The 27,660-nt window shown below is 42.9% G+C and overlaps 1 protein-coding gene across 10 annotated transcripts in view; it reads left to right on the top strand.

The window, feature by feature from the left end:
* Positions 1-27,660, top strand: part of GRIP1 (glutamate receptor interacting protein 1) — a 787,412-nt gene that overhangs the window by 575,319 nt on the left and 184,433 nt on the right. For 9 of the 10 annotated variants that reach the window (XM_077265228.1, XM_077265231.1, XM_077265226.1 and 6 more), the window contains exon 2: positions 24,624-24,704. In XM_077265228.1, the coding sequence (XP_077121343.1) occupies positions 24,624-24,704 (81 nt within the window). Of the gene's footprint in view, positions 1-17,096; positions 17,301-24,623; positions 24,705-27,660 lie in introns of those variants that run through there. The other variant, XM_077265233.1, reaches the window with a different exon arrangement.

Here is a 27,660-nt window from a genome sequence, read left to right as displayed (position 1 = left end):
GGTGTTGCAATTTCAATGCTGATGAATGTTAGCACCCATGAGATGAGGTCTGTGGATAGATGTCAGTATGGACAATCCCTTGCTGATGCTGTGTTCTCTCTCGCCTGTGTTCTTAACTATACCATTTTAGAAACCAGAAAAATGGAATTACGGTAATGTGGAAAATGATCACTCAAAAAAAATAATGAAACTAAAAAAAGAGCCCCATTTACTACTATCTTGGGGTCCGTCTAGCTTTTGTTTTGCGTCCGTTTTTTAAATAGAACAAAAAGCGCAGCATACTGTACTATTTTTTCCGTTATGCTCAACGGGGCTGTTATTCTGCAGTTCTACACCATTAGAGTTCTGTTTTTCTATGCCACTTTAGGAACAAAGTCTGATATGTATCTGTATATTTAGGGTACCTTAAACACTTAGGGCCCGATTCATCAAAGTGCTATGGCATAAAAAACACTTTAAAAAGTCATAAAATTTTGGCATTTTTACACCAGTTCCAGTCAGCTCTGCCAAAGTGAGCAGAGCTGGAGAGGAACCAGAATGGGGCATTGCTGCGCCCATCCAATTCTTCAATAGTGGCACCTTATTACATCAGAAATATGACTTCATTACCTATCCAGAATAACATGAATTATATTTTGTAGGATTTACAAAAATGCATTTATTATGGTTAAAAATGTAATTTTTTTTTTGTCCTCAATTTTTTTTTATGTGGGCCATACAGTGCCTTTCATTCAATATGAAGACATGCAGTGACAATTTTTTCATGTAAAATCTGATGGAGTATAAGAACAACCATGATTTTCTTTTTCTAGTATGAGACGACTCTACAAAGTACAGCTTTATCTGGAGCACGGTACAGGTGCTCTGTGTACTGAGCCTCAAGGACTCTCATGCCCATCCGTACTGCAAACTGTGCGCGTAGAGCCAAAGCCCTTGCTCCCATAGTATCTCAAACACGTTAGGCATTGTAATGTGAACTTGCAAGAACAGCCTCAAATCTTCCCGAAGTAATAACCTAGGTCACCCAAACGACTGCATGAGTATCTCTTTCATTTTCACCCAGAAGCGTTTGAATGGCAGAGTGGGGAAATTAAATAGAACCTTAATAAAATGATCTTATAAGTTATTTAAATGTGCATTGAATACCAGGGACTGATCTTTGAAAGATGTAGAACAATTTATTGAAATGACATGGTAGCCCTGACAATTGGCTGCACAATGTCTGAATAAATAATGATAAACTACAAAATAAGAGGACTGTCTGTCTTGCACCTTATTATATAGAAAATTGGTTTAGAAGCGGTGAATTGAATTTGCCTGGTGGGCTTGCAGTTGTTATTATATGCAGCAGATTGAAGTCTTGGAGGAAATTGACAGGAGGAAATTGTCAAACACAGAATACAATTCAGACTCCTAGTCTACAAAGATTTCATCACCTCCATTATCTCTACGCATACTCCAGATTTGACCTTCACTAAATGACGGGTGGGACTGATCATACTAAAATATGGGCTGAAGTTTAAATGTATGAAGGGTTTGGGACATTTCCAAAAATATATATAACTGAGTTTACTTGTTTGGAAAACCCTATTTTCATGTACGCTATTGGGAAATTTTGAGTTAATAAAGGTTCAGGAACCTAATGTCTAGGTCTTATTCAGGAACCTAATTTCTTATCTAAATTTTAAAGTAGCTATTAAAAGTGCACCATGTAATTTCACCTGAGTCTTCGCCGCACTGTATAACCCATGTTAAAGAAAAAAAAAAACATTTAAGGCTCCCATACACATTAGATTAAAGGTATCAGAACCTGAAAATTTCAATATGACCAATCATCCATCTATTATGTATGGAGGCCGCTGAACTCTTCCCCTATAGATGATGGGGAAGATAACGACTGAGCAGTTTGAATTCAATTGTCATATCGTCTTATTGTCCCTGTAGCTAAGCTGCCACCAGAGTTGTCTGTTAGCGGCTTGTTCTACTTTTCCCATAGAGGCCCAGCTGAGCGATCATGTATATGGTGGCCCACAGCTATCTGAGGTACAAAGACACCACCAGATTTCTCCATAGATTAGAGCCATCTAGTCAGTCCCAGCAGTTAACTTACTGATCAGCTTCTTTTCAAAGGTTTCTTCTCTAAGATGTCTGGTCAATATACATTATGCCAGACTGTTGTGTCCTACAGTGCATGAAAAGACCATTACAGAACTAGCCATGTAAGCGCTATTAATGAGTATTTGTGACCCTTTGATAGTTGTGACCAGTCCTTAAGATAGGCCTTCAATATTAGGTAGGTGGTTGACTCCCAGCATTTGCTCTTGTATGTCTAAAGAAGCTACCGTATGTCCCCTTCTTTGTTCACAGCTAATACAGAATGTAGAGTTGTGCTTACTAGAAAGTAAAAGAATGCAGTGCTTACTGGAGTTCCCTAGCCTCCTCCATCAGAGTGTGCTGGGAGTGGGATTTCCAGTGATCAGGTGAAACCAATGCTAAGGTTAGGCCATCAATATGTATAGCTATGTATAGAATTATTAGAAGAAACAAAACTGGAAGTAATGGTATATCTGGTCTGCCATGGAGAAAGAATAAGGGATGCAGGTGAGTGTTTAGACGGTTTAATCGTCAACGCATTTCAAAGTTTTACAACTTCTTTATCAGGACAAAACCATGATAACTAACTGTTGTGGTTTGTCCTGATGAAAAAGTTGTAAAACTTTGAAACGCTTTGAGGACTAAACGTGGATCTGCATCCCTTGTTCTTTCTCCACGGCAGCGTAGATTAACCCATTACTTCCAGTTTTGTTTTGTTCCATTTTTCATTGTGGGCCTGCAGCAGCCTTTAACTCTATCAGTGGTTGTAAGCGCACAACCACAACAGGTGAGCTCCACTGTGCATGTTATTTTATATCTGTTCAATCCAGATAAGGCCCTATTTGTGCTTTTGATCCTTTCCAGCATTTGTCTCTATTATTAGGATTATTAGTAGTTATCTTTGTGTTTGTACCCTAAGGGTACCGTCACACAGTACCATTTTCATCGCTACGACGGCACGATCCGTGACGTCGCAGCGTCGTACGATTATTGCTCCAGCGTCGTAGACTGCGGTCACACTTTGCAATCACGGCGCTGGAGCGATGCCGAAGTCCCCGGGTAACCAGGGTAAACATCGGGTAACTAAGCGCAGGGCCGCGCTTAGTAACCCGATGTTTACCCTGGTTACCAGCGTAAACGTAAAAAAAACAAACAGTACATACTTACATTCCGGTGTCTGTCCCCCGGCGCTGTGCTTCTCTGCACTGTGTAAGCACCATAGCCGGAAAGCAGAGCGGTGACGTCAGACGTCACCGCTGTGCTCGCTTTCCGGCTGGCCGGCGCTCACAGTGCAGAGAAGCTGAGACGCCGGAGGACAGACACCGGAATGTAAGTATGTACTGTTTGTTTTTTTTTTACTTTTACGCTGGTAACCACGGTAAACATCGGGTTACTAAGCGCGGCCCTGCGCTTAGTTACCCGATGTTTACCCTGGTTACAAGCGAACTCATCGCTGGATCGCTGTCACACACAACGATCCAGCGATGTCAGCGGGTGATCAAGCGACGAAAGAAAGTTCCATACGATCTGCTACGACGTACGATTCTCAGCAGGGTCCCTGATCGCTGCTGCGTGTCAGACACTGCGATATCGTAACGATATCGCTAGAACGTCACGAATCGTACCGTCGTAGCGATCAAAATTGCACTGTGTGACTGTACCCTAAGGGAGGAACGGAAATAAGGGTGGACATGTGATCTGCTCAAGCAATTTCTTCCTAAACCATGTACGCAACACAAAGTACAAGGCAGCTATGGACAACCATTATTCTAGGAGGAAGACTTTACTGACATCTTTATTTCTCTCAAGTATTGTAATTAAGTTATAAGCTAAAGTTGCTTGTCCTCTAAAGCTAGTAAGAGTAATGTCATTAGAGAAGGTGGACTTTTCTAAGCTGAAATTTTTACTTTTTATACCTTTGGTGATAATAATAGGCGTTGAGTAAGTTCAACAAAGGATTAGTTATCATTTGATAATTTTTGTATTATTATGCTGAGGACAGCCTATCGATTTGTCGTACAGAGAAGTTCTTTCTGGAAAGCATATGAAAGATGTCTGATTTCACAGTGGTGTCAAAATGTCAAATGAGCTGTCAAATTATTTATGATTGTCGGAAATCTAAAGTACCTGGATGAAGCCATCTCAGAAGTGATAAGTATGTAAACACGTGTCTCCACATTGAGATTCTGGTTTGACTTTTACCCTAACTCATGTAGCAAGACTCGTTAAAGGATCGATAATGACTTCTAGGATTGCTACATCCAATAGCTAGCACTTGAGTTCAAGTCCTCTTCCTCTCTGAAGAGACAATTTGAATATTTCTCCAGATGCATCTGTGTGATACTGGAGACATGCAGGTTGACAGGAAAGGCCCTGTTTGCTACAAGCGGATCTACGAGCCTTAGGGATTGATGGTGGAGACAGTATCATGGACTTCTGTGAGAATTCCACCTGTCTATAAGTGACCATGCGTCATTTGGTTTTCAGCATTGCCAATGCATTGGGCGATGGCACATTACGTAGAGATCTTAGTCCTCCGTGTCAGACTAGATTGCATTGATTCTATATTTTGGCTCTAAAATCACGAGCAGCACGAATATATTACTGAAAAAATGTATTGTCATGATGTGAAAGTCTTGTTTCTACTCACTGGCTCTTTGATCACTCTGTCTGGGTAATTGAGAGGAGCTGGCACCATTTAACAGAACAGTTTTTGTTCTGGTTATTACCCTGTCGTATTCTGGCAGGGGTGTCACAAGGCCAGTGATGTCTTCCTCAGGATCATTAACCCCTTCCCGACCCATGACGCCACGTAGGCGTCATGAAAACCCGTGCCAATCCGACCCATGACGCCTATGTGGCGTCATGGAATGATCGCGTCGCTGCAGAGCGGGTGAAAGGGTTAACTCCGATTTCACCCGTTCTGCAGGGACAGGGGGAGTGGTACTTCAGCCCAGGGGGGGTGGCTTCACCCCCTCATGGCTATGATCGCTCTGATTGGCTGTTGAAAGTGAAACTGCCAATCAGAGCGATTTGTAATATTTCACCTAAAAAACTGGTGAAATATTACAATCCAGCCATGGCCGATGCTGCAATATCATCGGCAATGGCTGGAAAACCTGAAGTGACCCCCCCCCACCGATCGCCCCCCCACCCCACCGATCGCCCCCCCCAGTGCTCCGTTATGGGGTCCGGTCCCCTCCGTCCTGTGCTCCACTCCCCCGTCCTCCTGCCCGCTCCCCCCCTGCTCCTATGTCACCCCCCCGTGCTCCGACGCCCCTCCCCCGTGCCTCGATCTCCCCCCCCCTTATACTTACCGAGGCTCCCGGTGCCCGTCCGCCTCCTCCATGGGCGCCGCCATCTTCCAAAATGGCGGGCGCATGCTCAGTGCGCCCGCCGAATCTGCCGGCCGGCAGATTCATTACAAAGTACATTTTGATCGCTGTGGTAGGTTCTATCACAGCGATCAAAATAAAAAAAATAATAAATAAACCCCCCCTTTATTACCCCCATAGGTAGGGACAATAGTAAAATAAAGAAAATATTTTTTTTTCTTTTTCCACTAGGGTTAGGGTTAGAACTAGGGTTAGAAATAGGGGTAGGGTTACGGGTAGGGTTAGGGGTAGGGTTAGGGGTAGGGTTATGGCATGTGCACACAGTGCGGATTTGGCTGCGGATCCGCAGCGGATTGGCCGCGGATCCGCAGCGGATTGGCCGCTGCGAATTCGTAGCAGTTTTCCATCAGGTTTACAGTACCATGTACACCTATGGAAAACCAAATCCGCTGTGCCCATGGTGCGCAAAATTCCGTGCAGAAACGCTGCATTGTATTTTCCGCAGCATGTCAATTCTTTGTGCGGATTCCGCAGCGTTTTACACCTGTTCCTCAATAGGAATCCGCAGGTGAAATCCGCACAAAAATACACTGGAAATCTGCTGTAAATCCGCAGGTAAAACGCAGTGCCTTTTACCTGCAGATTTTTCAAAAATCGTGCGGAAAAATCTCACACGAATCCGCAACGAGGGCACATAGCCTTAGGGTTAGGGTTGGAATTAGAGTTAGGGTTGGAATTAGGGCTAGGGTTGGAAATAGGGTTAAGATTAGGCTTGTGGTTAGGGTTACGGATAGGGTTAGGGGTGCGTTGGGGTTACAGTTGTGGTTAGGGTTGGGATTAGGGTTAGGGTTGGGATTAGGGTTAGGATTAGGGTTGGAATTAGGGTTACGGGTGTGTTGCGGTTAGGGTTGTGGTTAGGGGTGTGTTGGGGTTAGGGTTGTGATTAGGGTTATGGCTACAGTTGGGATTAGGATTAGGGGTGTGTTGGGGTTAGTGTTGAAGTTAGAATTGAGGGGTTTCCACTGTTTAGGCACATCAGGGGTCTCCAAACGCAACATGGCGCCACCATTGATTCCAGCCAATCTTGCGTTCAAAAAGTCAAATGGTGCTCCCTCCCTTCCAAGCCCCGACGTGCGCCCAAACAGTGGTTTACCCCCACATTTGGGGTACCAGCGTACTCAGGACAAACTGGGTAACAACTGTTGGGGTCCAATTTCTCCTGTTACCCTTGCAAAAATAAAAAATTACTTGATAAAACATAATTTTTGAGGAAAGAACAATTATTTTTTATTTTCACGGCTCTGCGTTATAAACTTCTGTGAAGCACTTGGGGGTTGAAAGTGGTCACCACACATCTAGATAAGTTCCTTCGGGGGTCTAGTTTCCAAAATGGGGTCACTTGTGGGGTGTTTCTACTGTTTAGGCACATCAGGGGCTCTGCAAATGCAACGTGATGCCCGCAGACCATTCCATCAAAGTCTGCATTTCAAATGTCACTACTTCCCTTCCGAGCCCTGACGTGTGCCCAAACAGTGGTTTACCCCCACATATGGGGTACCAGCACACTCACAACAAACTGGGCAACAAATATTGGGGCCCAATTTCTCCTGTTACCCTTGTGAAAATAAAAAATTGCTTGCTAAAACATCTTTTTTGAGGAAAGAAAAATGATTTTTTATTTTCACGGCTCTGCGTTGTAAACTTCTGTGAAGCACTTGGGGGTTATAAGTGCTCACCACACATCTAGATAAGTTCCTTGGGGGGTCTAGTATCCAAAATGAGGTCACTTGTGGGGGGTTTCTACTGTTTAGGCATATCAGGGGCTCTGCAAACGTAACATGATGCCCGCAGACCATTCCATCAAAGTCTGCATTCCAAAACGTCACTACTTCCCTTCCGAGCCCCGGCATGTGCCCAAACAGTGGTTTACCCCCATATATGGGGTATCAGCGTACTCAGGAGAAACTGGACAACAACTTTTGGGTCCAATTTCTCCTGTTACTCTTGCAAAAATAAAAAATTCTGGGCTAAAAAAATATTTTTGAGGAAAGGAAACACATTTATTATTTTCACGGCTCTGAGTTATAAACTTCTGTGAAGCACTTGGGGGTTCAACGTGCTCACCACACATCTAGATAAGTTCCCTTGGGGGTCTAGTTTCCAAAATGGAGTCACTTGTGGGGAGTTCCTACTGTTTAGGCACATCAGGGGCTCTGCAAACGCAACCTGACGCCCGCAGAGCATTCCATCAAAGTCTGCATTTCAAAACGTCACTACTTCCCTTCCGAACCCCGACGTGTGCCAAAACAGTGGTTTACCCCCACATATGGGGTATCAGCGTACTCAGGAGAAACTGGACAACAACTTTTGGGGTCCAATTTCTCCTGTTACCCTTGGGAAAATAAAAAATTGTGGGCTAAAATATCATTTTTGAGAAAAGAAAAATTATTTTTTATTTTCATGGCTCTGCGTTATAAACTTCTGTGAAGCACTTGGGGGTTCAAAGTGCTCACCACACATCTAGGTTAGTTCCTTGGGAGGTCTAGTTTCCAAAATGGGGTCACTTGTGCGGGAGCTCCAATGTTTAGGCACACAGGGGCTCTCCAAACGCGACATGGTGTCCGCTAATGATTGGAGCTAATTTTCCATTCAAAAAGCCAAATGGCGTGCCTTCCCTTCCGAGCCCTGCTGTGCGCCCAAACAGTGGTTTACCCCCACATATGGGGTATCATTGTACTCAGGACAAACTGGACAACAACATTTGGGGTCCAATTTCTCCTATTACCCTTGGGAAAATAAAAAATTCTGGGCTAAAAATCATTTTTGAGGAAAGAAAAATAATTTTTTATTTTCACGGCTCTGCGTTATAAACTTCTGTGAAGCACCTGGGGGTTATAAGTGCTCACTATGCATCTAGATAAGTTCCTTGGGGGGTCTAGTTTCCAAAATGGGGTCACTTGTAGGGGAGCTCCAATGTTTAGGCACACAGGGGCTCTCCAAACGCGACATGGTGTCCGCTAACGATTGGAGCTAATTTTCCATTCAAAAAGTCAAATGGCACGCCTCCCCTTCCGAGCCTTGCCGTGCACCCAAACAGTGGTTTACCCCCACATATGAGGTATCAGCGTACTCAGGAGAAATTGCCCAACAAATTTTAGGATCCATTTTATCCTGTTGCCCATGTAAAAATGAAAGAATTGAGGCTAAAAGAAATTTTGTGTGAAAAAAAAGTACTTTTTCATTTTTGCGGCTCAATTTGTGAAGCACCTGGGGGTTTAAAGTGCTCACTATGCCTCTAGATAAGTTCCTTGGGGGGTCTAGTTTCCAAAATGGGGTCACTTGTGGAGGAGCTCCAATGTTTAGGCACACGGGGGCTCTCCAAACGCGACATGGTGTCCGCTAAAGATTGAAGCCAATTTTTCATTCAAAAAGTCAAATGGCGCTCCTTCCCTTCCGAGCCCTGCCGTGCGCCCAAACAGTGGTTTACCCCCACATATGAGGTATCAACGTACTCAGGACAAATTGGACAACAACGTCCGTGGTCCAGTTTCTCCTTTTACCCTTGGGAAAATAAAAAAATTGTTGCTAAAAGATCATTTTTGTGACTAAAAAGTTAAATGTTCATTTTTTACTTCCATGTTGCTTCTGCTGCTGTGAAACACCTGAAGGGTTAATAAACTTCTTGAATGTGGTTTTGAGCACCTTGAGGGGTGCAGTTTTTAGAATGGTGTCACTTTTGGGTATTTTCAGCCATATAGAACCCTCAAGATGACTTCAAATGTGAGGTGGTCCCTAAAAAAAATGGTTTTGTAAATTTTGTTGTAAAAATGAGAAATCACTGGTTAAATTTTAACCCTTATAACTTCCTAGCAAAAAAAAAAATTGTTTCCAAAATTGTGCTGATGTAAAGTAGACATGTGGGAAACGTTATTTATTAACTATTTTGTGTCACATAACTCTGGTTTAACAGAATAAAAATTCAAAATGTGAAAATTGCGAAATTTTCAAAATTTTCGCCAAAATTTCCGTTTTTTTCACAAATAAACTCAGAAATTATCGACCTAAATTTACCACTAACATGAAGCCCAATATGTCACGAAAAAACAATCTCAGAATCGCTAGGATCCGTTGAAGCGTTCCTGAGTTGTTACCTCATAAAGGGACACTGGTCAGAATTGCAAAAAACGGCAAGGTCATTAAGGCCAAAATAGGCTGGGTCATGAAGGGGTTAAATGAAGGCATAAGGAAAGCTAGGTGCTTGGATTTAACAGACTGCATCACTGAACCTCGGTTTTAGTATTCTTTACTCTATATACTTCTTCTTTAATGGTATTAATGGTACCTGAAATACAGGACCTCCTCCGTCTTATATTCCATGTTTGGAGAAGAGACTTCAGACAGCAGCTTATGTTATTTATCTTCAATAAAATGGTTATTGTGAATGTGATTTGTGCAACGATTGTTGATTGATACGCAGACGAAGAGTCCAAGGCCAGCAGACAAAATGCCCAAGTTATGTGACTGAACACAAAGATATAAATCTTTTTAGATGGTTTTGTTATGCCAGGGTTATTGAGACTGCGGCAAGTACAGTATAGGTATTTTACTTGAATTGTTAGACTTGTAATTACGCTATGGTATTCTGTCTTGAAGAAGGTTGTATTTCCCTGGGCTCCTTCAATTTTCTTATTGATCAGGAAATCTATGAACTAAAGCAGCCTATTGTTGCTAGCATGCGAACACCTGACTTGTACATTTCTTGATGGAAGTTAGATATGTTGGTGGGTTTCAATTGTTGATTTTCCATCACTTGTACAAATCTAATTCCAAAATGTGTAAAATGTAAAGAAAACAAGAGTGCGATGATTTGGGAATCTTTTAGCCATATTTTATTCACAATAGAGCACAGATCAGAAAGTGAAAGTTAGACAATTTTCCATATCATTTGAAAATGTTTTACTCATTTAGATATTGATGGCAGTAACACATTTCAAAAGTTGGGCCTGGGCCAAATCTATCATTGTGTAGCATCCCCTCTTTTTAGGAGTCTCTAAACAACTAGGAAATGAGGAACCCGATTGCTGGAGTTTGGGAGAGGAATGTTGTCCCATTCTTGTCCGATGTAAAATTATCGCTTCTCCACAGTCCTGGGTCTTTGCTGGATTTTTCATGTCATAATGCATCAAATGTTTTCTATTGGAGAAATTCTAGACTGCAGGCGGCCAGTTCATCACCCAAACTCTTGTTTTATGAAGCCATACTGTTGTGATGGATGCAGTATGTGGATTAGCATTGTCTTGCTGAAATATGCAAATTTTGCCCTGAAATAGACATTGTCTGGTTGGGATCATATGTTGTCCTAGAACCTCTATAAAATGTTCAGCATTGATAGTGCCTAACAAGATGTGTAAGCTGCCCATGTAATAGGCACTAATGCACCACATACCATCAAAGATGCCGGCTTTTGAACTGTATGCTAATAACAACCTAGTTGGTCACTCTCCTCTTATGCCGCACGGCACGGTATCCCTGGTTTGCATAAAGAATTTCTATTTTTTTTTCTCATCTGAGGCAGAAAAGTTTTCCATTTTTGCCCCAGTCCACTTAAAATGAGCTTTCACCCAAAGAAGACATTGGAGCTCAATGTTGTAGTGGACGCAGCTAGGTATTGCAGATCAGCACCTACTTACCAAAATGCAGTTCTTTGCAGCAGCCTCTATGGCAGTGTTCCCCAACTCCGGTCCTCAAGAGCCACCCACAGGACTTGTTTTCAGGATTTCTTTAGTATTTCACAGGTGATGGAATTCCTGCCTGTGCAGGTGATGCAATTATCACCTGGGCAATACTAAAGAAATCCTGAAAACATGACCTGTTGGTGGCTCTTGAGGACCGGAGTTGGGGAACACTGCTCTACGGTATGGTTTCCCAAATCCGGTCCTCACAGCCCCCCAACAGATCATGTTTTCTGGATTTCCGTAGTATTGAACAGGTGATAGAATCTATGGCAACTTCTGATGCCTTGATAATAATGTTATCACTTGTGCGATAGTAAGAAATCTTGAAAACCTGATCTGCTGGAGGGTCAGTGAAGACTGGATTTGGGAAACACCTCTCCACACATTGAACTGAGCTGTTCAGCTCTTAAATTATATAACGTTCATGTTTTGCCTGTTGTTACTGTTACTTTCCTTAGATTGGATCTCACTAAACATCTTATTTATAGTCCTGGTAATATTCACAGTATTTCCTTGTCGCTGTCTTGTAATTGCGCTTGCCTAATGATCTCTTCAAACCAAAATTTAAAAAATGTACTTATCAAATATATTTACCAGGGACATTACCAGTTTATTACTTCTGATCTCTTTTTATCTTGGCAGGAGCTCTCTGCTGCTTGTGTATTAACCACGTCTTCAGTTGCTTTTGATGATCCCTTTAATGTTTTTTTTTGCTTGATAGGACATGATCAGATCTTAGCTTCCTCCTCCTTGTAAGTAAAATATAGTGTATCTATTTCTGAGCATCAGCTAATCGAAGCACTTGTGATAATGACAGTAAAGATGGCATGTGCTTTTTCAACAAGTTTGAAGATTTAAGGTCTTTAAAGAGCTTCCAGATGACTTATTCAGAGTTAAAAATATGCTAAATGATTCTAAAATATGGCTCAAAATAATTTTCATTTTTCTTCAGTGCCGGTAAGATTTTCTAAATGTTAATGGTTCCTTTATAGTTTGCATTTCTTAAAAGGCTTGTTAAAAGAGAAGAATTTCGACTTGCTTGCCATTCATATATTTGATTTTAGGAAAAACTTTGATTCATCCAAATTATTAAACATTTTTTTAAAAGTAATATTTAAAACTGGTGTATCTATAGCCATGTATGATGAGGAAACTCCATATTAAATTGTTCCCATAAAGGCAATCTCCTACCCAATCCTACATCTGGCACATAGAGACCCTCCCCTTGGGTAATACAGTTGCAAAGGCAACGGTGTGATGCCCGAAGATTTTCTTGCACGAGTCCTATTTAAATATTAGGACCTGGGCCCTAGGCTCTTCTAGTAAAGATTACTTTACTGGAAGGGCTACAAGCACTTTTTCTTTTTAAAGAAGCACTCCCATCAAAGTTATTATCCTTTTAATATATTGCAGTCATCATATTATATATAGCACTGTGTACTTACAATTGCTCTTTTTTCCTTTCTATCCAGCTGATTCTGCTCTTTGTAGAATCAGGAAGTCTCTTGTCCCTGCATTTAACATTCCCCCCTTACAACAACTGACCCAGCTTCTCCACTTCTCCCCATTGCCATAGACTTTTGCAGTGGTTCATGACTTTTGCAGAGAAAATTAACCTCCTGTTTCTACATAGAGCTTAGAAGACAGTTTTAAATCTCAATAGACCTACTGGAAAAGAGAACAATTAGCTGGGTAGAAAGGCAAAATAAGCAATTGTAAGTACACAGTGCTATATAAAAGGTGACTGCAATATATTAAGAGGATTACAATTTTGATGGAAGTGATTCTTTAACGTAAAATATTATGGCACTCTACCAGTTAACAAGTGATACTAGCTCTCCTTGTAAAGATTGAATTAATAGGCTAAATAGCTACTATTCTCTTCTGACTAAACTGTTAGATATTATCAAGAATTACTCTGAGTTTTGTATCATAGATTATTCTCCCAGTCCACAAAGGCTTCCAAAGTAACAGTATGTCCAAGGGAGCCAAACTACACCCCTCGTGCTGTGCAAATCTTTATGAAAGCAAGAAAACAACAGTATCCAGAATACATATCCCTAGCGGCAGTATTTTGGCTTCTTAGCACTTGGTAGTTTTTGTACTGCAGTTCAAGAAGTCTTTATATTTGTGTGCCGTTTCCTAAGCCAATATTCATCTGGGTATACTCTTCAAACACGCAGCAGGATGGAACAGGATAAAGAAAATGGAGGATTTTGTGTCCTGCCAAATGAGCATGCCCTCAGGCATTGTTGAGGATGAATTTGCATTGCAGAAGAAATAAATGCACTGCTACAAACCTTAAACGAGTTTCAGTGTGAAGTATGAAGATGTATTGAAGTGTGCATGCAAACGGAGTTCAGAACGTGGATAGAGTTTGATTAAAAACCCTTTTATATATGTTTGCTTGGACTTTGTGTAGAATTTATGAGTCTGGTCATAGAGTGATTAAAGAATTGGGTGCATTCAGATACTAGACTAGAACCCTAAATAAATTTAGACCATGCACTAGTCCCCCTCACACTCCTGAATAAATTCAGACCTCAGCCCAGACTAAAAATCAAAAAATCAAACCCTAAATCAAACTCTTAAGTTAGCTCAGAATCTGTTCCACTAAATTCAGCCGAAAAAAATAAATAAATCAGACAGACTGAAACGATGAGACTATTACAAAAAAAGGGGGCATTACCAAAATCAATGATAGTACAAGTTAACCAGAGAGCAGGTTTTGTAGGTAACAAGCACAAAAATAATGGCAGCTTTATGACATTCAGGATGCACCTACTCAAGAATGTTCGTAAGAGAGACTACCTGTAAAAGGATTTATACCCCCTTGAAGAAGCCTATGTGAAACGCGCGTCGAGGTCTCAGTCCCCTGCCCTCCAATACCTATCAGATTGTTTATATTATGTGATGCCATATGCTGCTTTTTTTATCTGTTTTGCAATAGGCATGCATAGGCATCTTAAACATGCTCAGTATTTTTAATCTACTCTGTCTTAAACATACAGGCACCCTATTCTTTATCGGTTTCTATTTTAAAGGTATACAGATAGATACTGTACCTTTACATTCTAAACAGACCGATATATTTATTACCTTATTAATTGTGCATGATTTTGTAGGTAACCTATAATGACCTATTTTGGATGGGTAATTGGGAGATTATCCTGTGTCTCACATTCTTCTTTTTTATGTGTTTTTGTTGCTCTGATTCAACTAATAAAGTTTTTTGATATTTGGGCTTTTCCTACTTTCTTTCTTTCTGGGTATTTTTAATTTCTGAAGTGCCCCATCGTTGTTTGACCTTTTATAGGTATTTACTGTAAAACTATGTTTAGTTACATGATGAGATGCGCTTTTGCTTCCCCATGAGTGGCACATATCACTCAGCATAAATAGAGATTATGCTGAAATGGTCAATAGTGCTGGTTGTGTTATTACAAGATAATCTGCTGGCTCCTCTTCAACTCCGGGCACCACCACTCATGGTCCAGATGTTCTGAAGTTGTAGCCAATCTCAAAGTCTAAGGCCACGTTCACACTTTGCGGCGTCCCTCTGCGGGTTCTCCCGCAGTGGAATTGATAAATCTGCAGGGCAAAACCGCTGCGGTTATCCCTGCAGATTTATCGCGGTTTCCGCTGCGGGATTACTCCTATACTATTGATGCTGCATATGCAGCAATATGCAGCATCAATAGTAATGTTAAAAATAATAAAAATTGGTTATATACTCACCCTCTGATGTCGGGATCTCCTCGGCGCTGCATGCGGCGCTCCGGTTCCAAAGATGCTGTGCCGAGAAGGACCTTCGTGACGTCACGGTCATGTGCCCGGGGCGTCATCACGGTCATGTGACCGCGACGTCACCGCAGGTCCTGTTCGCACAGCAACTGAGACCGGGCGGCCGCGTGCAGCGCTGAGAGGTGAGTATAGCATCATTTTTTATTTTAATTCTTTTTTTTTTACACTATTTATGCTTCCCAGGGCCTGGAGGAGAGTCTCCTCTCCTCCACCCCGGGTAGCAACCGCACATTAGCCGCTTACTTCCCGCAACGTGGGCACAGCCCCATGCGGGAAGTTAGCGGTTCAATGCTTTCCTATGGGTGCAGAATCGCTGCGATTCTGCACAAAGAAGTGACATGCTGCGCGTTTTAAACAGCTGCGTTTCTGCACGGTTTTTCCCGCAGCATGTGCACTGCGGTTTGCGGTTTCCATAGGGTTTACATGTTAATGTAAACGCTATGGAAACTGCTGCGGACCCGCAGCATCAAAATCGCCGCGGATCCGCGGGAAAAACCGCAAAGTGTGAACGTGGCCTAAAAGTAAGCAAAGCAAGAAGTGGTGAAAAAGGCAAATTCATCATCCAGCTTGAACCCTCGCAATAGACTAACCAGTGGGAAAAAGTGTCCAATTTAAGTTCAATTTGTGTATATATTAGATAGGATCTGCCCCAGTGTTAGCTTTCAATAAAATATCCTTTAATTTATACAAAAGATCCATCCAGTCAACTTGCGCTGACTGAAATCTGTGTCTGTACACTTTGATAAAACTATACATTTTGTTGGAAAATTGAAAGAAATTAAGAGTCTCAGAAAATAGTAGCTCAAACCAAAATTTATTATTATTATTATTACTACTGTTATTGCAGTACTGATCTAAAGGGTCATACAGCCAGGTCCTTTCCTGCATAATGAATGCCATAAAAGTATACCCCACCAAAAAAATGTCAGAATTGTTTTTTTTTTTCCTAAGTTTGCCACACTTGGAATTTTTCTTTTAATTTTTCAGTACATTTCACATTAAAGTGAATGGTGTCGTTCACAGCTACAACTGGTCCTGCAAATAATGGACAAATAAAAAAAGTTACGACTCTTGGAAGAAGGGGAGTAAAAAAATGAAAGCGTACAAACAGTTTTCCCTGTTGTGAAGGGCTTACCCTCCTCATAGGCCCATTCCCTTTTTGCTTTAATCTGGCAGGTATATGTTTGCAGACTATTTAGCTGAATAGGAAAGTGCAGCAGAATGTGATTTCCTATAGAGAGCGACACTTTTTGTTTTACGGTGGGTCTCTGTGGTGGGAGGTCCATCCTGTCTGTGGCCACTGTTGGGTGTACACCTCCTGAGCATATGTGCCCGCCATGAGCCATAGACACACAATGTCCGTAGCCTTTTCTCCGAACCCCTGCAGCTTGTGTTATTTTTCTGCCACCTGTATATTCCGCCGCGTCTGGCGTTGTTTGCAGGCTTTTTATCTTCTGAATTTACATCTGTGCCAAATGTATATGGCCAAGCTTTGTTTTAGGAGGAGCCTACTGCAGTAGGGAAAAGGCGACTTTCCATAAAGATGGCACTAATATTGCAGCAGCAAGGGAGATTTGTGGCGCTCAGTCATTGACTGTCGTAGCAGCTAATGCCGGTATTTTATTGCCCCCTAAAAGCTGTTCTCCGCGCTGCTCTGCTGCCGTATCAAACCAGCAGCCATCAGACTTCTTCTGAATGCAAATGCTGGCCTGGAAAGGAGGCACGTGTGTCTGGAGACAACTGGTGTTTTATAGGGTCAGACATTGAAATGGGCACCTGTAATATTGTGACCCCCTCCATAATCAATCGTGTGCTTTCAATGAATGGGAACATATGGCGGACCGCTTAGCATGCGTTGTATACCTTTGTGTCTGCTCAGTTTTGCTTGCAAGTATTAATCTGCTGCGAGATGAGAGGGGGAGGAGAAGTATCAATGCAGCAATGGATATGTGTTACAGCTGCCAAGGATTTGCATGCTGAGACCAAGTGCTAAATTAAAACTAGTTAGTGCAGCCCAGGCTCCGAGACGGGTTACAGCCAGACAAAAAGCATTCTACGGCTCTGACGATTTCCAAGGGATCCCACAGCCTAACACAGAATTTGACTTGACACACATCTCCCACTAAAAGTCACCATGGACTTCCCCAGGCTCGGGATAAGCATTTCCAAAATGGTGCAAAAGCAAGAATAGTCTCCACTGAATGGAAGAAGGCCAGAACCGGACATTTCCAAGGTAGCAAAACATCTGGATTCGAACAGTTGGTGTTGTGTAGCATAGGGGTATTGATGGCCCTCCTCTGTGGCTTTAATCAGAATATCCCGTCGGAGGCTGGTAAGTCACTACTTAGGGTTTACTACATTTTTGTTGGATGGCGAACTGTTTGCTTGCAGTTTTATAAAAGGCATGTCTGTGATCGCTCATCAAAGTGTCTGCTCATAAGTTTAAAGCGGTCTCGTTAGCATGCTTATCAGGGGTATTATTAAAAAAAAGTGGCATATTTCTACTCCAAAGATCTAGCTGCAGCAAATACAATGGAAAATTCCTATGTGGATTCTGCAGTTAATTCACTGATGCCTAAAAAAAAAGAAAAAAAGCCAAATGTAAATGCACTCTTAAGGTGGCCCCTACACATCAAGTGATCTCCCACCGCTGCAACAGCTAATTTAACAGGAATCTCTCAACATGATTACTTTTGCAATGTGTCCCTCCTGTCTGAAAAGCTGAAGTGCTTTGGGCATCTGAAAGCACTTGCTAAGCCTCTGCCTTCCTGGCTTTATTCCCCATCTAGGAATAGTGGCCACGGCACTCAAGGCTTCTTGGAGGTGCACAAGTTAGGTGTCCAACCCGTCAAGTATAAATAAGAAGTACTTGGCACTCTAGAGAGGTTTGTTGCAAATTTCAGAAATAGATTTTTATTCGGTGCATCCAGCTCAACATATCAACAAGGGAAACAAAAGTTTCCACTGGAGGATCGGACCGAGGTGGCATGTAGAGGCCCATCTAGTCCCACATTCCTATGCTCACTTTTTGACTGCACAGCTATTGAAATCAGTTAAAGGGTCTATCTAGAACTTAGTTTTTATGCCCACAGTAAGTAACCCCCTCAATGTCATGACCAGTGCCGATCTCGACCATCATAGAGCAGTCACAGAGTACTCCTGTCGGCAATTCTGTGACTTCCGCTGACATCACTTAGACGGAGTATTGGTTTCTCTTCCTCTCTGTTCTGGTGATGTGGCGCGACTGCCGACTTCATGCTGACTGACAGCCATCTCTCATTGCCTAACTGTGGTGAGGCAGCTGTCAATCAGCATGATGTCAGCGGTAACACCCCCTCTACGGAGCAGACCAGAAGAGCTGCTCTGTTAAAGTGTAGCAGCTGAATCGCCTGCAGGAGTGGTCAGTGACCACTATTTTCCGGTGTCAGGTAGAACAGGCAGGTAGTTACCAACTATCTGCCTGTTAGTTTTTAGTCCTATATTAAAATAAAAAAAAGTCCTGGATAAACCCTTAAAGTAGAAGAAGCTGGGGCTGGAAGGGAAATAAAGTCAGCCAGGTAGAGCCTTGAGAAATTATTGCAGAAGCCCCAAAGCACTTTACTTTTCTGTTGCTCCTGTCTGAAAAATCACAGATTCAAATGCAGCTACTGCTAAAGGTGTGGATGACATTATCTTTCAGGAAGCAACATGACCATTTTTGTGGGGTAGATCATCTTTACATATTAACAGATTCTCTTTAATTTTTTTGAATCTGTGGTGGGAGGTCACTATCCTGGAGATCTTAGATGACTGTCGTTCATTAGTACTTTTTTGTTTATTTGTTACAAGCAGCATAAAAAAATAGCAGCAAAAGCTTTGATTTGAAGTTATGTGAAAACTTTCAGCTTGAGAATTGTTTGTCATACAGTAAATTTAGTATAATTAAAGGGAATCTGTCAGCATATTTTGCTATGTAATCTGAGGGCAGCATGAGACACAGATTTCAGTGATGTGTCATTTACCATGCTGTGTGCTGTTGTCTCAATACACAGAGTGTTTATCAGTAGGAGGTTAACCCTACAGGACTACAACTCCCATGCCTCCTGGTCCAACTCCGCCCCCACCACTGATTAGCAGCTCATTGTCAATAGACGAGCTATGGTGTAGGCGGGGTTAGCTTTTGAGCTCCGCACCATACACCCAATAAACTAAGTGATACATTGTTGGAATCGGAGTCACTTTCCCTACATTATGCTGCTCTGAGGTGAGTAGCAAAAACTTTTTGACATTCTCTTCTACTTTATAATAAAGATTGACGGTATAGACACTGTAAATAATTGCAGTTTCAAGGACCAATGCAAAAAAACCCTGTACACTGAGTGCTCTAGAAAGAGTAGAGCTTTGCTTCCGCAATATTTTTCTAATTCCTATGAGACACATTAATATGAAAATGTGTTACTTGGGTTTCATGCATTTATACAGGTCCTTCTCAAAAAAATAGCATATAGTGTTAAATTTCATTATTTACCATAATGTAATGATTACAATTAAACTTTCATATATTATAGATTCATTATCCACCAACTGAAATTTGTCAGGTCTTTTATTGTTTTAATACTGATGATTTTGGCATACAACTCCTGATAACCCAAAAAACCTGTCTCAATAAATTAGCATATCAAGAAAAGGTTCTTTAAACGACCTATTACCCTAATCTTCTGAATCAACTAATTAACTCTAAACACATGCAAAAGATACCTGAGGCTTTTAAAAACTCCCTGCCTGGTTCATTACTCAAAACCCCCATCATGGGTAAGACTAGCGACCTGACAGATGTCAAGAAGGCCATCATTGACACCCTCAAGCAAGAGGGTAAGACCCAGAAAGAAATTTCTCAACAAATAGGCTGTTCCCAGAGTGCTGTATCAAGGCACCTCAATGGTAAGTCTGTTGGAAGGAAACAATGTGGCAGAAAACGCTGTACAACGAGAAGAGGTGACCGGACCCTGAGGAAGATTGTGGAGAAGGACCGATTCCAGACCTTGGGGAACCTGAGGAAGCAGTGGACTGAGTCTGGTGTGGAAACATCCAGAGCCACCGTGCACAGGCGTGTGCAGGAAATGGGCTACAGGTGCCGCATTCCCCAGGTAAAGCCACTTTTGAACCATAAACAGCGGCAGAAGCGCCTGACCTGGGCTGCAGAGAAGCAGCACTGGACTGTTGCTAAGTGGTCCCAAGTACTTTTTTCTGATGAAAGCAAATTTTGCATGTCATTCGGAAATCAAGGTGCCAGAGTCTGGAGGAAGACTGGGGAGAAGGAAATGCCAAAATGCCTGAAGTCCAGTGTCAAGTACCCACAGTCAGTGATGGTGTGGGGTGCCATGTCAGCTGCTGGTGTTGGTCCACTGTGTTTCATCAAGGGCAGGGTCAATGCAGCTAGCTATCAGGAGATTTTGGAGCACTTCATGCTTCCATCGGCTGAAATGCTTTATGGAGATGAAGATTTCATTTTTCAGCATGACCTGGCACCTGCTCACAGTGCCAAAACCACTGGTAAATGGTTTACTGACCATGGTATTACTGTGCTCAATTGGCCTGCCAACTCTCCTGACCTGAACCCCATAGAGAATCTGTGGGATATTGTGAAGAGAAAGTTGAGAGACGCAAGACCCAACACTCTGGATGAGCTTAAGGCCGCTATTGAAGCATCCTGGGCCTCCATAACATCTCAGCAGTGTCACAGGCTGATTGCCTCCATGCCACGCCGCATTGAAGCAGTCATTTCTGCCAAAGGATTCCCGACCAAGTATTGAGTGCATAACTGAACATTATTATTTGATGGGTTTTTTGTTTGTTATTAAAAAACACTTTTATTTGATTGGACGGGTGAAACATGCTAATTTATTGAGACAGGTTTTTTGGGTTATCAGGAGTAGTATGCCAAAATCATCAGTATTAAAACAATAAAAGACCTGACAAATTTCAGTTGGTGGATAATGAATCTATAATATATGAAAGTTTAATTGTAATCATTACATTATGGTAAATAATGAAATTTAACACTATATGCTAATTTTTTGAGAAGGACCTGTATATACATGTATCTATCTGCATTGTAAACTGTGTGTCGTTTGTGGATTCTCATGTACAGAAAGCACAAGCAGGTCTGCAGAATGTGGGGGATATTTGGGGATGCTACAAGTATCAATAAGGACCTGTAGTGTAGGCAATGTGCAGTGTAACTACTTTTCTTCATTCCTTTCAGCTGATATCATCCATGAGATACATTTCACTCCAGATGGCACAATAATGACAAGTTAGAATTTTTGTTGTTTTAGTTTTTAGTAGGTTGCCCAGTATTACATCAAAGCATGCCATGCAAATTGCCAAAATAAACCTGGTCAACCACTATTTTAAAAATATTTGTAAGGATTGCTGATCGTGCTTACACCTCCTGTGTACATAATAAACTATTAAACTCTCTGACTGCTGATGGTGCTCTCCTCTCTGTCTGCTCGCCATGCCCTCCTCTCTGACTGCTCACCATGCTCTCGTCTCTCACTGCTCCCCATGCCCTTCTCTTCTGACTGTTCCCAGTGCTCTCTTCTCTGTCTGCTCCCTATGCCATCCTTTGTCTGCTCCCCATGCTCTCCTCTCTGTCTGCTCCCTATGCCAACCTCTGTCTGCTCCCCATGCTCTCCTCTCTGTCTGTTCCCTATGCCATCCTCTGTCTGCTCCTATGGCCTCCTCTCTGTCTGCTCCCTATGCCATCCTCTGTCTGCTCCCCATGCCCTCCTCTCTGACTGCTCCCCATGCCTTTCTCTCTGACTGCTCCCCATGCCTTTCTCTCTCTGACTGCTCCCCATGCCTTTCTCTCTCTGACTGATCCCCATGCCTTTCTCTCTGACTGCTCCGCATACTTTTCTCTCTGACTGCTCCCCATGCTTTTCTCTCTCTGACTGCTCCCCATGCCTTTCTCTCTCTGACTGCTCCCCATGCCTTTCTCTCTCTGACTGCTTCCCATTCTTTTCTCTCTCTGACTGATCCCCATGCCTTTCTCTCTGACTGCTCCGCATACTTTTCTCTCTGACTGCTCCCCATGCTTTTCTCTCTCTGACTGCTCCCCATGCCTTTCTCTCTGACTGCTCCCCATGCTTTTCTCTCTCTCTGACTGCTCCCCATACTTTTCTCTCTGACTGCTCCCCATGCTTTTCTCTCTCTGACTGATCCCCATGCTTTTCTCTCTTTTTCTCTCTCTGACTGCTCCCCATGCTTTTCTCTCTCTGACTGATCCCCATGCTTTTCTCTCTTTTTCTCTCTCTGACTGCTCCCCATGCTTTTCTCTCTCTGACTGCTCCCCATGCCTTTCTCTCTCTGACTGCTCCCCATGCCTTTCTCTCACTGACTGATCCCCATGCCTTTCTCTCTCTGACTGATCCCCATTCTTTTCTCTCTCTGACTGCTCCCCATGCCTTTCTCTCTGACTGCTCCCCATGCCTTTCTCTCTCTGACTGCTCCTCATGCTTTTCTCTCTCTGACTGCTCCCCATGCCTTTCTCTCTCTGACTGCTCCCCATGCCTTTCTCTCTCTCTGACTGCTCCTCATGCTTTTCTCTCTCTGACTGCTCCCCATGCCTTTCTCTCTCTGACTGCTCCCCATGCCTTTCTCTCTCTGACTGATCCCCATTCTTTTCTCTCTCTGACTGCTCCCCATGCCTTTCTCTCTCTGACTGCTCCCCATGCCTTTCTCTCTCTGACTGCTCCTCATGCTTTTCTCTCTCTGACTGATCCCCATGCCTTTCTCTCTCTGACTGATCCCCATTCTTTTCTCTCTCTGACTGCTCCCCATGCCTTTCTCTCTCTGACTGCTCCCCATGCCTTTCTCTCTCTGACTGCTCCTCATGCTTTTCTCTCTCTGACTGATCCCCATGCCTTTCTCTCTCTGACTGATCCCCATTCTTTTCTCTCTCTGACTGCTCCCCATGCCTTTCTCTCTCTGACTGCTCCCCATGCCTTTCTCTCTCTGACTGCTCCCCATGCTTTTCTCTCTCTGACTGATCCCCATGCCTTTCTCTTTCTGAATGGGGTTAAATCCTAGCACTGCACGTTTTGATTAGATGCACCTGACTTGCTTTGACTAAGGCTATGTGTGGCCGCTGCGGATTCACAGCAGTTTTCCATGAGTTTACAGTACCATGTAAACCTATGGAAAACCAAATACACAGAGCACATGCTGCGGGAAATACTGCGCGGAAATGCTGCGTTGTATTTTCGGCAGCATGTTAATTCTTTGTGCAGATTCCGCAGCGGGTTACACCTGCTCCTCAATAGGAATCCGCAGGTGTAAAACCGCAGGTGGAATCCGCGCAAAAACCGCAGTGTGTTTTAACTGCTGATTTTGCAGAAACGGTGCGGAAAAATCTGCACACGAATCCGCAACGTAAGCACATAGCCTAAGAAGCAGGGCTGTGTTCACTAGGTGTGTGTCCATTTGCTAAATGGAGCTGAGTCAAGTATGTTGAAGCTGGTGAGTTGCCAGCCATCATGTGAACTGCAGCAGGGAGAGAGACTTGCCAGAGTCTCTCTCTGAATGGAGACTGCATGGGTAGGCAGTCTGTGTGTGCAGACACCTGTGTGGAAGCTGCAGCCGGTTCAGTGTGAACTGTGCCTAGAGTTGAATACTTTTGCTTGGCACTGGAGCTCAGGCTGAAGGGAATACCGAGACTGGTGGGATCATGCCTTTTCTCTGCATGAAATTTGCTGTGTGAGAAAGGACTGTAATCTGTTCGGGTGAACCCGCACTGACATATATGTGCCTGCTGATTAAACTGTTTATTTGCTGTTATACCTTTGTGCCTAGAACAGGCTGTGTTTGGTTGAATCCCTTGGAGTTTTATGAAAGAAATAAAACTCTTCCTGTTTGGACCAAACCGCATTGCCTGTGTGAACGCTACCGAATGCGTACATGAGAGAGGACATCCCTTCAACGGTTGCACAGACCGCCCCCCATTGCTCCTTCTCACTCTATTACACAGACTGCACCTCCTTGTTCAGGGAGGGGATACAGAAGACCGTGAATATGTAATTGTTAAGCCTCGGCTCTCTGTAATCAGCGGAGAGCCTCACTGACACTCTGCCTAATCATTAAGGGGAGCTCAATGAGTCTGCAGGCTTTTCCTAACTTGGGGAATTAAGCTGTTCCACCAAAAGATGGACCATGAGCAAGTGGTCAGCTTGCCCCCATGCCCAATGCTAGCCCTGTTGGAAGGCCTTCAGATAGCTTTCCTATCTTGGTGTGGCCCACAGTATTTAATTTTCCCTGTGTTTAGCTACTTGTGTTTGCAAAATCGTGTAGACAGTAAGAAAGACTTTTCACACACCTCGTTTAGTCGATGACTTTGATTTCCGTCACATTATGTATGCTTCATGTTCTATTATTCACAAACAATTTAAGATGAATGAATCCGCCTCGATTACATGCCATTTAGTGAGATGTGCTCACAGTGCTTTGCCAGACATAACTATTCCATGTTGGTGTGCGGATGTCAAAATAAGTGCAGTCATTTATGTAGCGACTTGTACTTGGCTTCTGTGTCACATTTTTAGTTTTTTTTTTAAAACATTTCTTCTTTCATAAGTTGCAACCAAGTCAATGTTTGTTTTTCTTTTGTTCTCAGATGAAGGTCCTTACACAAAGTCCGCTTCCCAGACGAAAGCGCCAGATGGTTCTTTGGCTGTTAGACGGCAGAGCATCACCGGTAGGTACAAGTCTACTGAACTATATCTTTAATAAATATATTTTTCTTGTTAAGAAACAACCAAACCTGCCTCCGATTTATGAAAACGAGACAAGACTTGGAGGAGTTGCCTTTAGTAATCGGGCTCCAGGTTTCCAACCTCTACTATGGGAATTCTATCTGGAGTCTGGTTACTATGGGTAAGTCCTCGGATCTTCGTCCTCACTATTAATAAATTAATCCGCCAGATGCATTTGGCTGTTAGATTCCGAGGTGCTGGAGATCGTGGCTGTTGGTAGGAAGCAAACAATTTTTTTCTATATATTTACAGTTTCTTCCGCGAGACATACTTAGTGAAATAGCTGTTCTGGGTTTAAATCTGTCTGCTCTAATGAGTGTGAAAAAGCAGAAGAAGATTAAAGCGGGAGCGCGTGATAGACTCTCCCTCTAATTGACTGTACTGCTGCTGAGAGATGGCCTCTATAGATTCGCGCAAGTGTACTTCTAGAATGTTTTGCAGCGCTGGATGTAAACTTGCACCCAGCCGCTATTCCTCGCTGTCAGTCCGTCACTTATGGTGCTTGCGCCAAGCGGACAGTGTAAAACTGTATTCCACATTCTCAGAATGAATGTAGCAGAATCCTGTGGTTACAACGGCTCCCTGCTGGTAAGTAACCGCATGTCAGTAGGCAGTGACGGCAACAGTTAGGCTGTACCGTCTCTGCTCTTATGATTCAATGACTCTACTAATTGAAGTGTGGCCAGTGTATGAATATGCAATATCATTTTCTTTACGATCGCCAACCATATCTTCATGGCCACTGTCACCAGCATGTGACCAGATTAGTCTGCTGGCTCTAGATCGGGTACTGTATGGTAAGTATGTAGGAAAAGCTTGTATTAGTAGAATGCAGAATAAAAACGGATTGTTCATTTGGGACTCATGCAGACAACTGTATTTTTTGTCTGTGTGCAATCCACCAAAACATCGGACTGTACTCGGACCAATGTTATCTATAGGGCCGCACACAGGATATTTTTCCTCGGACAGACCTGTTCGAGAGAAAATATCACAGCATGCACAATTTGCATCCAATATTCAGGGCACACTCCACTCGGGCATGCAACTCAAGTCAGACTGCGCTCGGATGACATCCGAGTGCGGTGCTGTGTTCACAGACTGATAGAATGGAGAAGATGGAGTTTGTTTGTTTTTTCTCCATCTTTTCCACATCTGAGAAAATGAAATCACACTGTGATCAGATGCTGATCAAAATGTGGTCAGAGTGTGATTAGTATAATTAGCCCGATTCTCTCGGATGAGAGGAAATCCGGTGATGTGACCCTTGCCTTATACAGATCAGTGCAGGGAAGGGGACAAAGGGATAGAGTGGACTGTGTAATTGGAAATCCGCACAGTTCTCTCTATAATTAGGCACCATTTAAAGCAGCAGCAAAATCTGGGATCTGTGATTGGCCACCACAGTTTGTTACTGTGACATTACTGATGACGCACTGCAGAAGACTCCTGTGATTGGCTGCAGTGGTCCTACTGCTGCTATATCCTGCCGTTGTAAAGCAGACTGGATCACGGTAAATGTCTTTGAGTATTGTTTCTTTTATTGATTTTTCATTAAGCAAGTCATGGTTATATTATATTTTGCCAGACAACCTGTTAATCTGCCCTCTGACCAATTGTTAAGTAAAATGACCAGTGAGTTACAGGGAATCTGTCACCAGGTTTTTACTACCCCGTCTGAGAGCAGTATGTTCTGAGGGCAGAGACCCTGATTCCAGCAATCAATCGGGACAATCAGATTCATATAAAACAACTTGACAACATATCTGATTACCGCTGTCCTTACACCCAATGTCTGCCTATTAGGAGGTGTGTACTCTGTAGAGGTTTCCCTTTCTAGTAGACGCTCATATCTGCAGTCTTATGGTATTGGTATTTTAAGAGGAACCTGATCTCTTCTAGCCTGAAACTATATAAAGCGAGAAAAAGCAAGAGTGATTTTACAGCAGCTTTTTAAATAGAACAGAAATGTGCAGAGACAAAGGCAAAATGACGCGTCTACCTCAAATATTAGCACTAAGCTAAGACCAGAACACAAAATTAAAAAAGAGCTCTTGTTGCAACCTTCCGTCTTACTTGTCCAGCTCAGAAGATCTTTAGAAGGATCAATAGCCCAAAGCAAACTTTAAAGCCTTTAATATTTACTGGATCATGTATTACATTGTCTGCATATTGTCACTGTGATTATAGACACCTATTTGGTCATTTATGATTGGTTAGGAATGGCAGGAAACTCATAAACAACCGATTCCCATTTGGTAAATCCTAATTGGTCATCATTGTCATGTTGGCTCACCTGCCTTGTATACATAAATTGCCATGCACTACAATAATGTAATTGTTGGTGATGGCACTTTTCCACATTGTGAGGCAGTGACTGTTGTTACATGTGATGGTCACTGTATGTTTCCCCCAGGATGCGCACGGAGGCGTATGGAGGCCATGTGAGTGCATTGCAGGCACAGGCACAGCTGTGATTGCAATGCAGAATAATAGTGAGTATAGGTCTTGGACAAGCTATTTGTCCTGGGCAGATTTAAGAAAACCTCCTGGGCTTTTATTTTTGAAACGGACTACAGGATGGTAGTGGGGCAGTCCGTTTCCTTCCTGACCAGGTTTTCCATGTGGCCGAAGACCACAGGTTGCTTGTAAAAACCCCTGAAGCAGAGGGTTGGGTGTGTCAGGTTCATTGTCAGTGTCAGTCTGGTGTTTGCAGGAATGCAGAGCTGAATGCTCTGCAGAGCTTCACCTGTGTGAGGCAACACAGGCAAGCGAAGCCAAACAGCCAAGGGAGCTGAAAGGCCTGGCACCCACAGAGTTCACGGCGGTGCAGTCGCCCACGGCAAACGGTCTCGGAGATGGATTGGCGTGTTTATTGACTGCAATCTGGAGGATATT

The sequence above is a fragment of the Ranitomeya variabilis genome, chromosome 5 (genome assembly GCF_051348905.1).
Source record: "Ranitomeya variabilis isolate aRanVar5 chromosome 5, aRanVar5.hap1, whole genome shotgun sequence".
NCBI classification, from domain to species: Eukaryota; Metazoa; Chordata; class Amphibia; order Anura; family Dendrobatidae; genus Ranitomeya; species Ranitomeya variabilis.
This window is presented reverse-complemented; position numbering and strand designations above follow the sequence as displayed.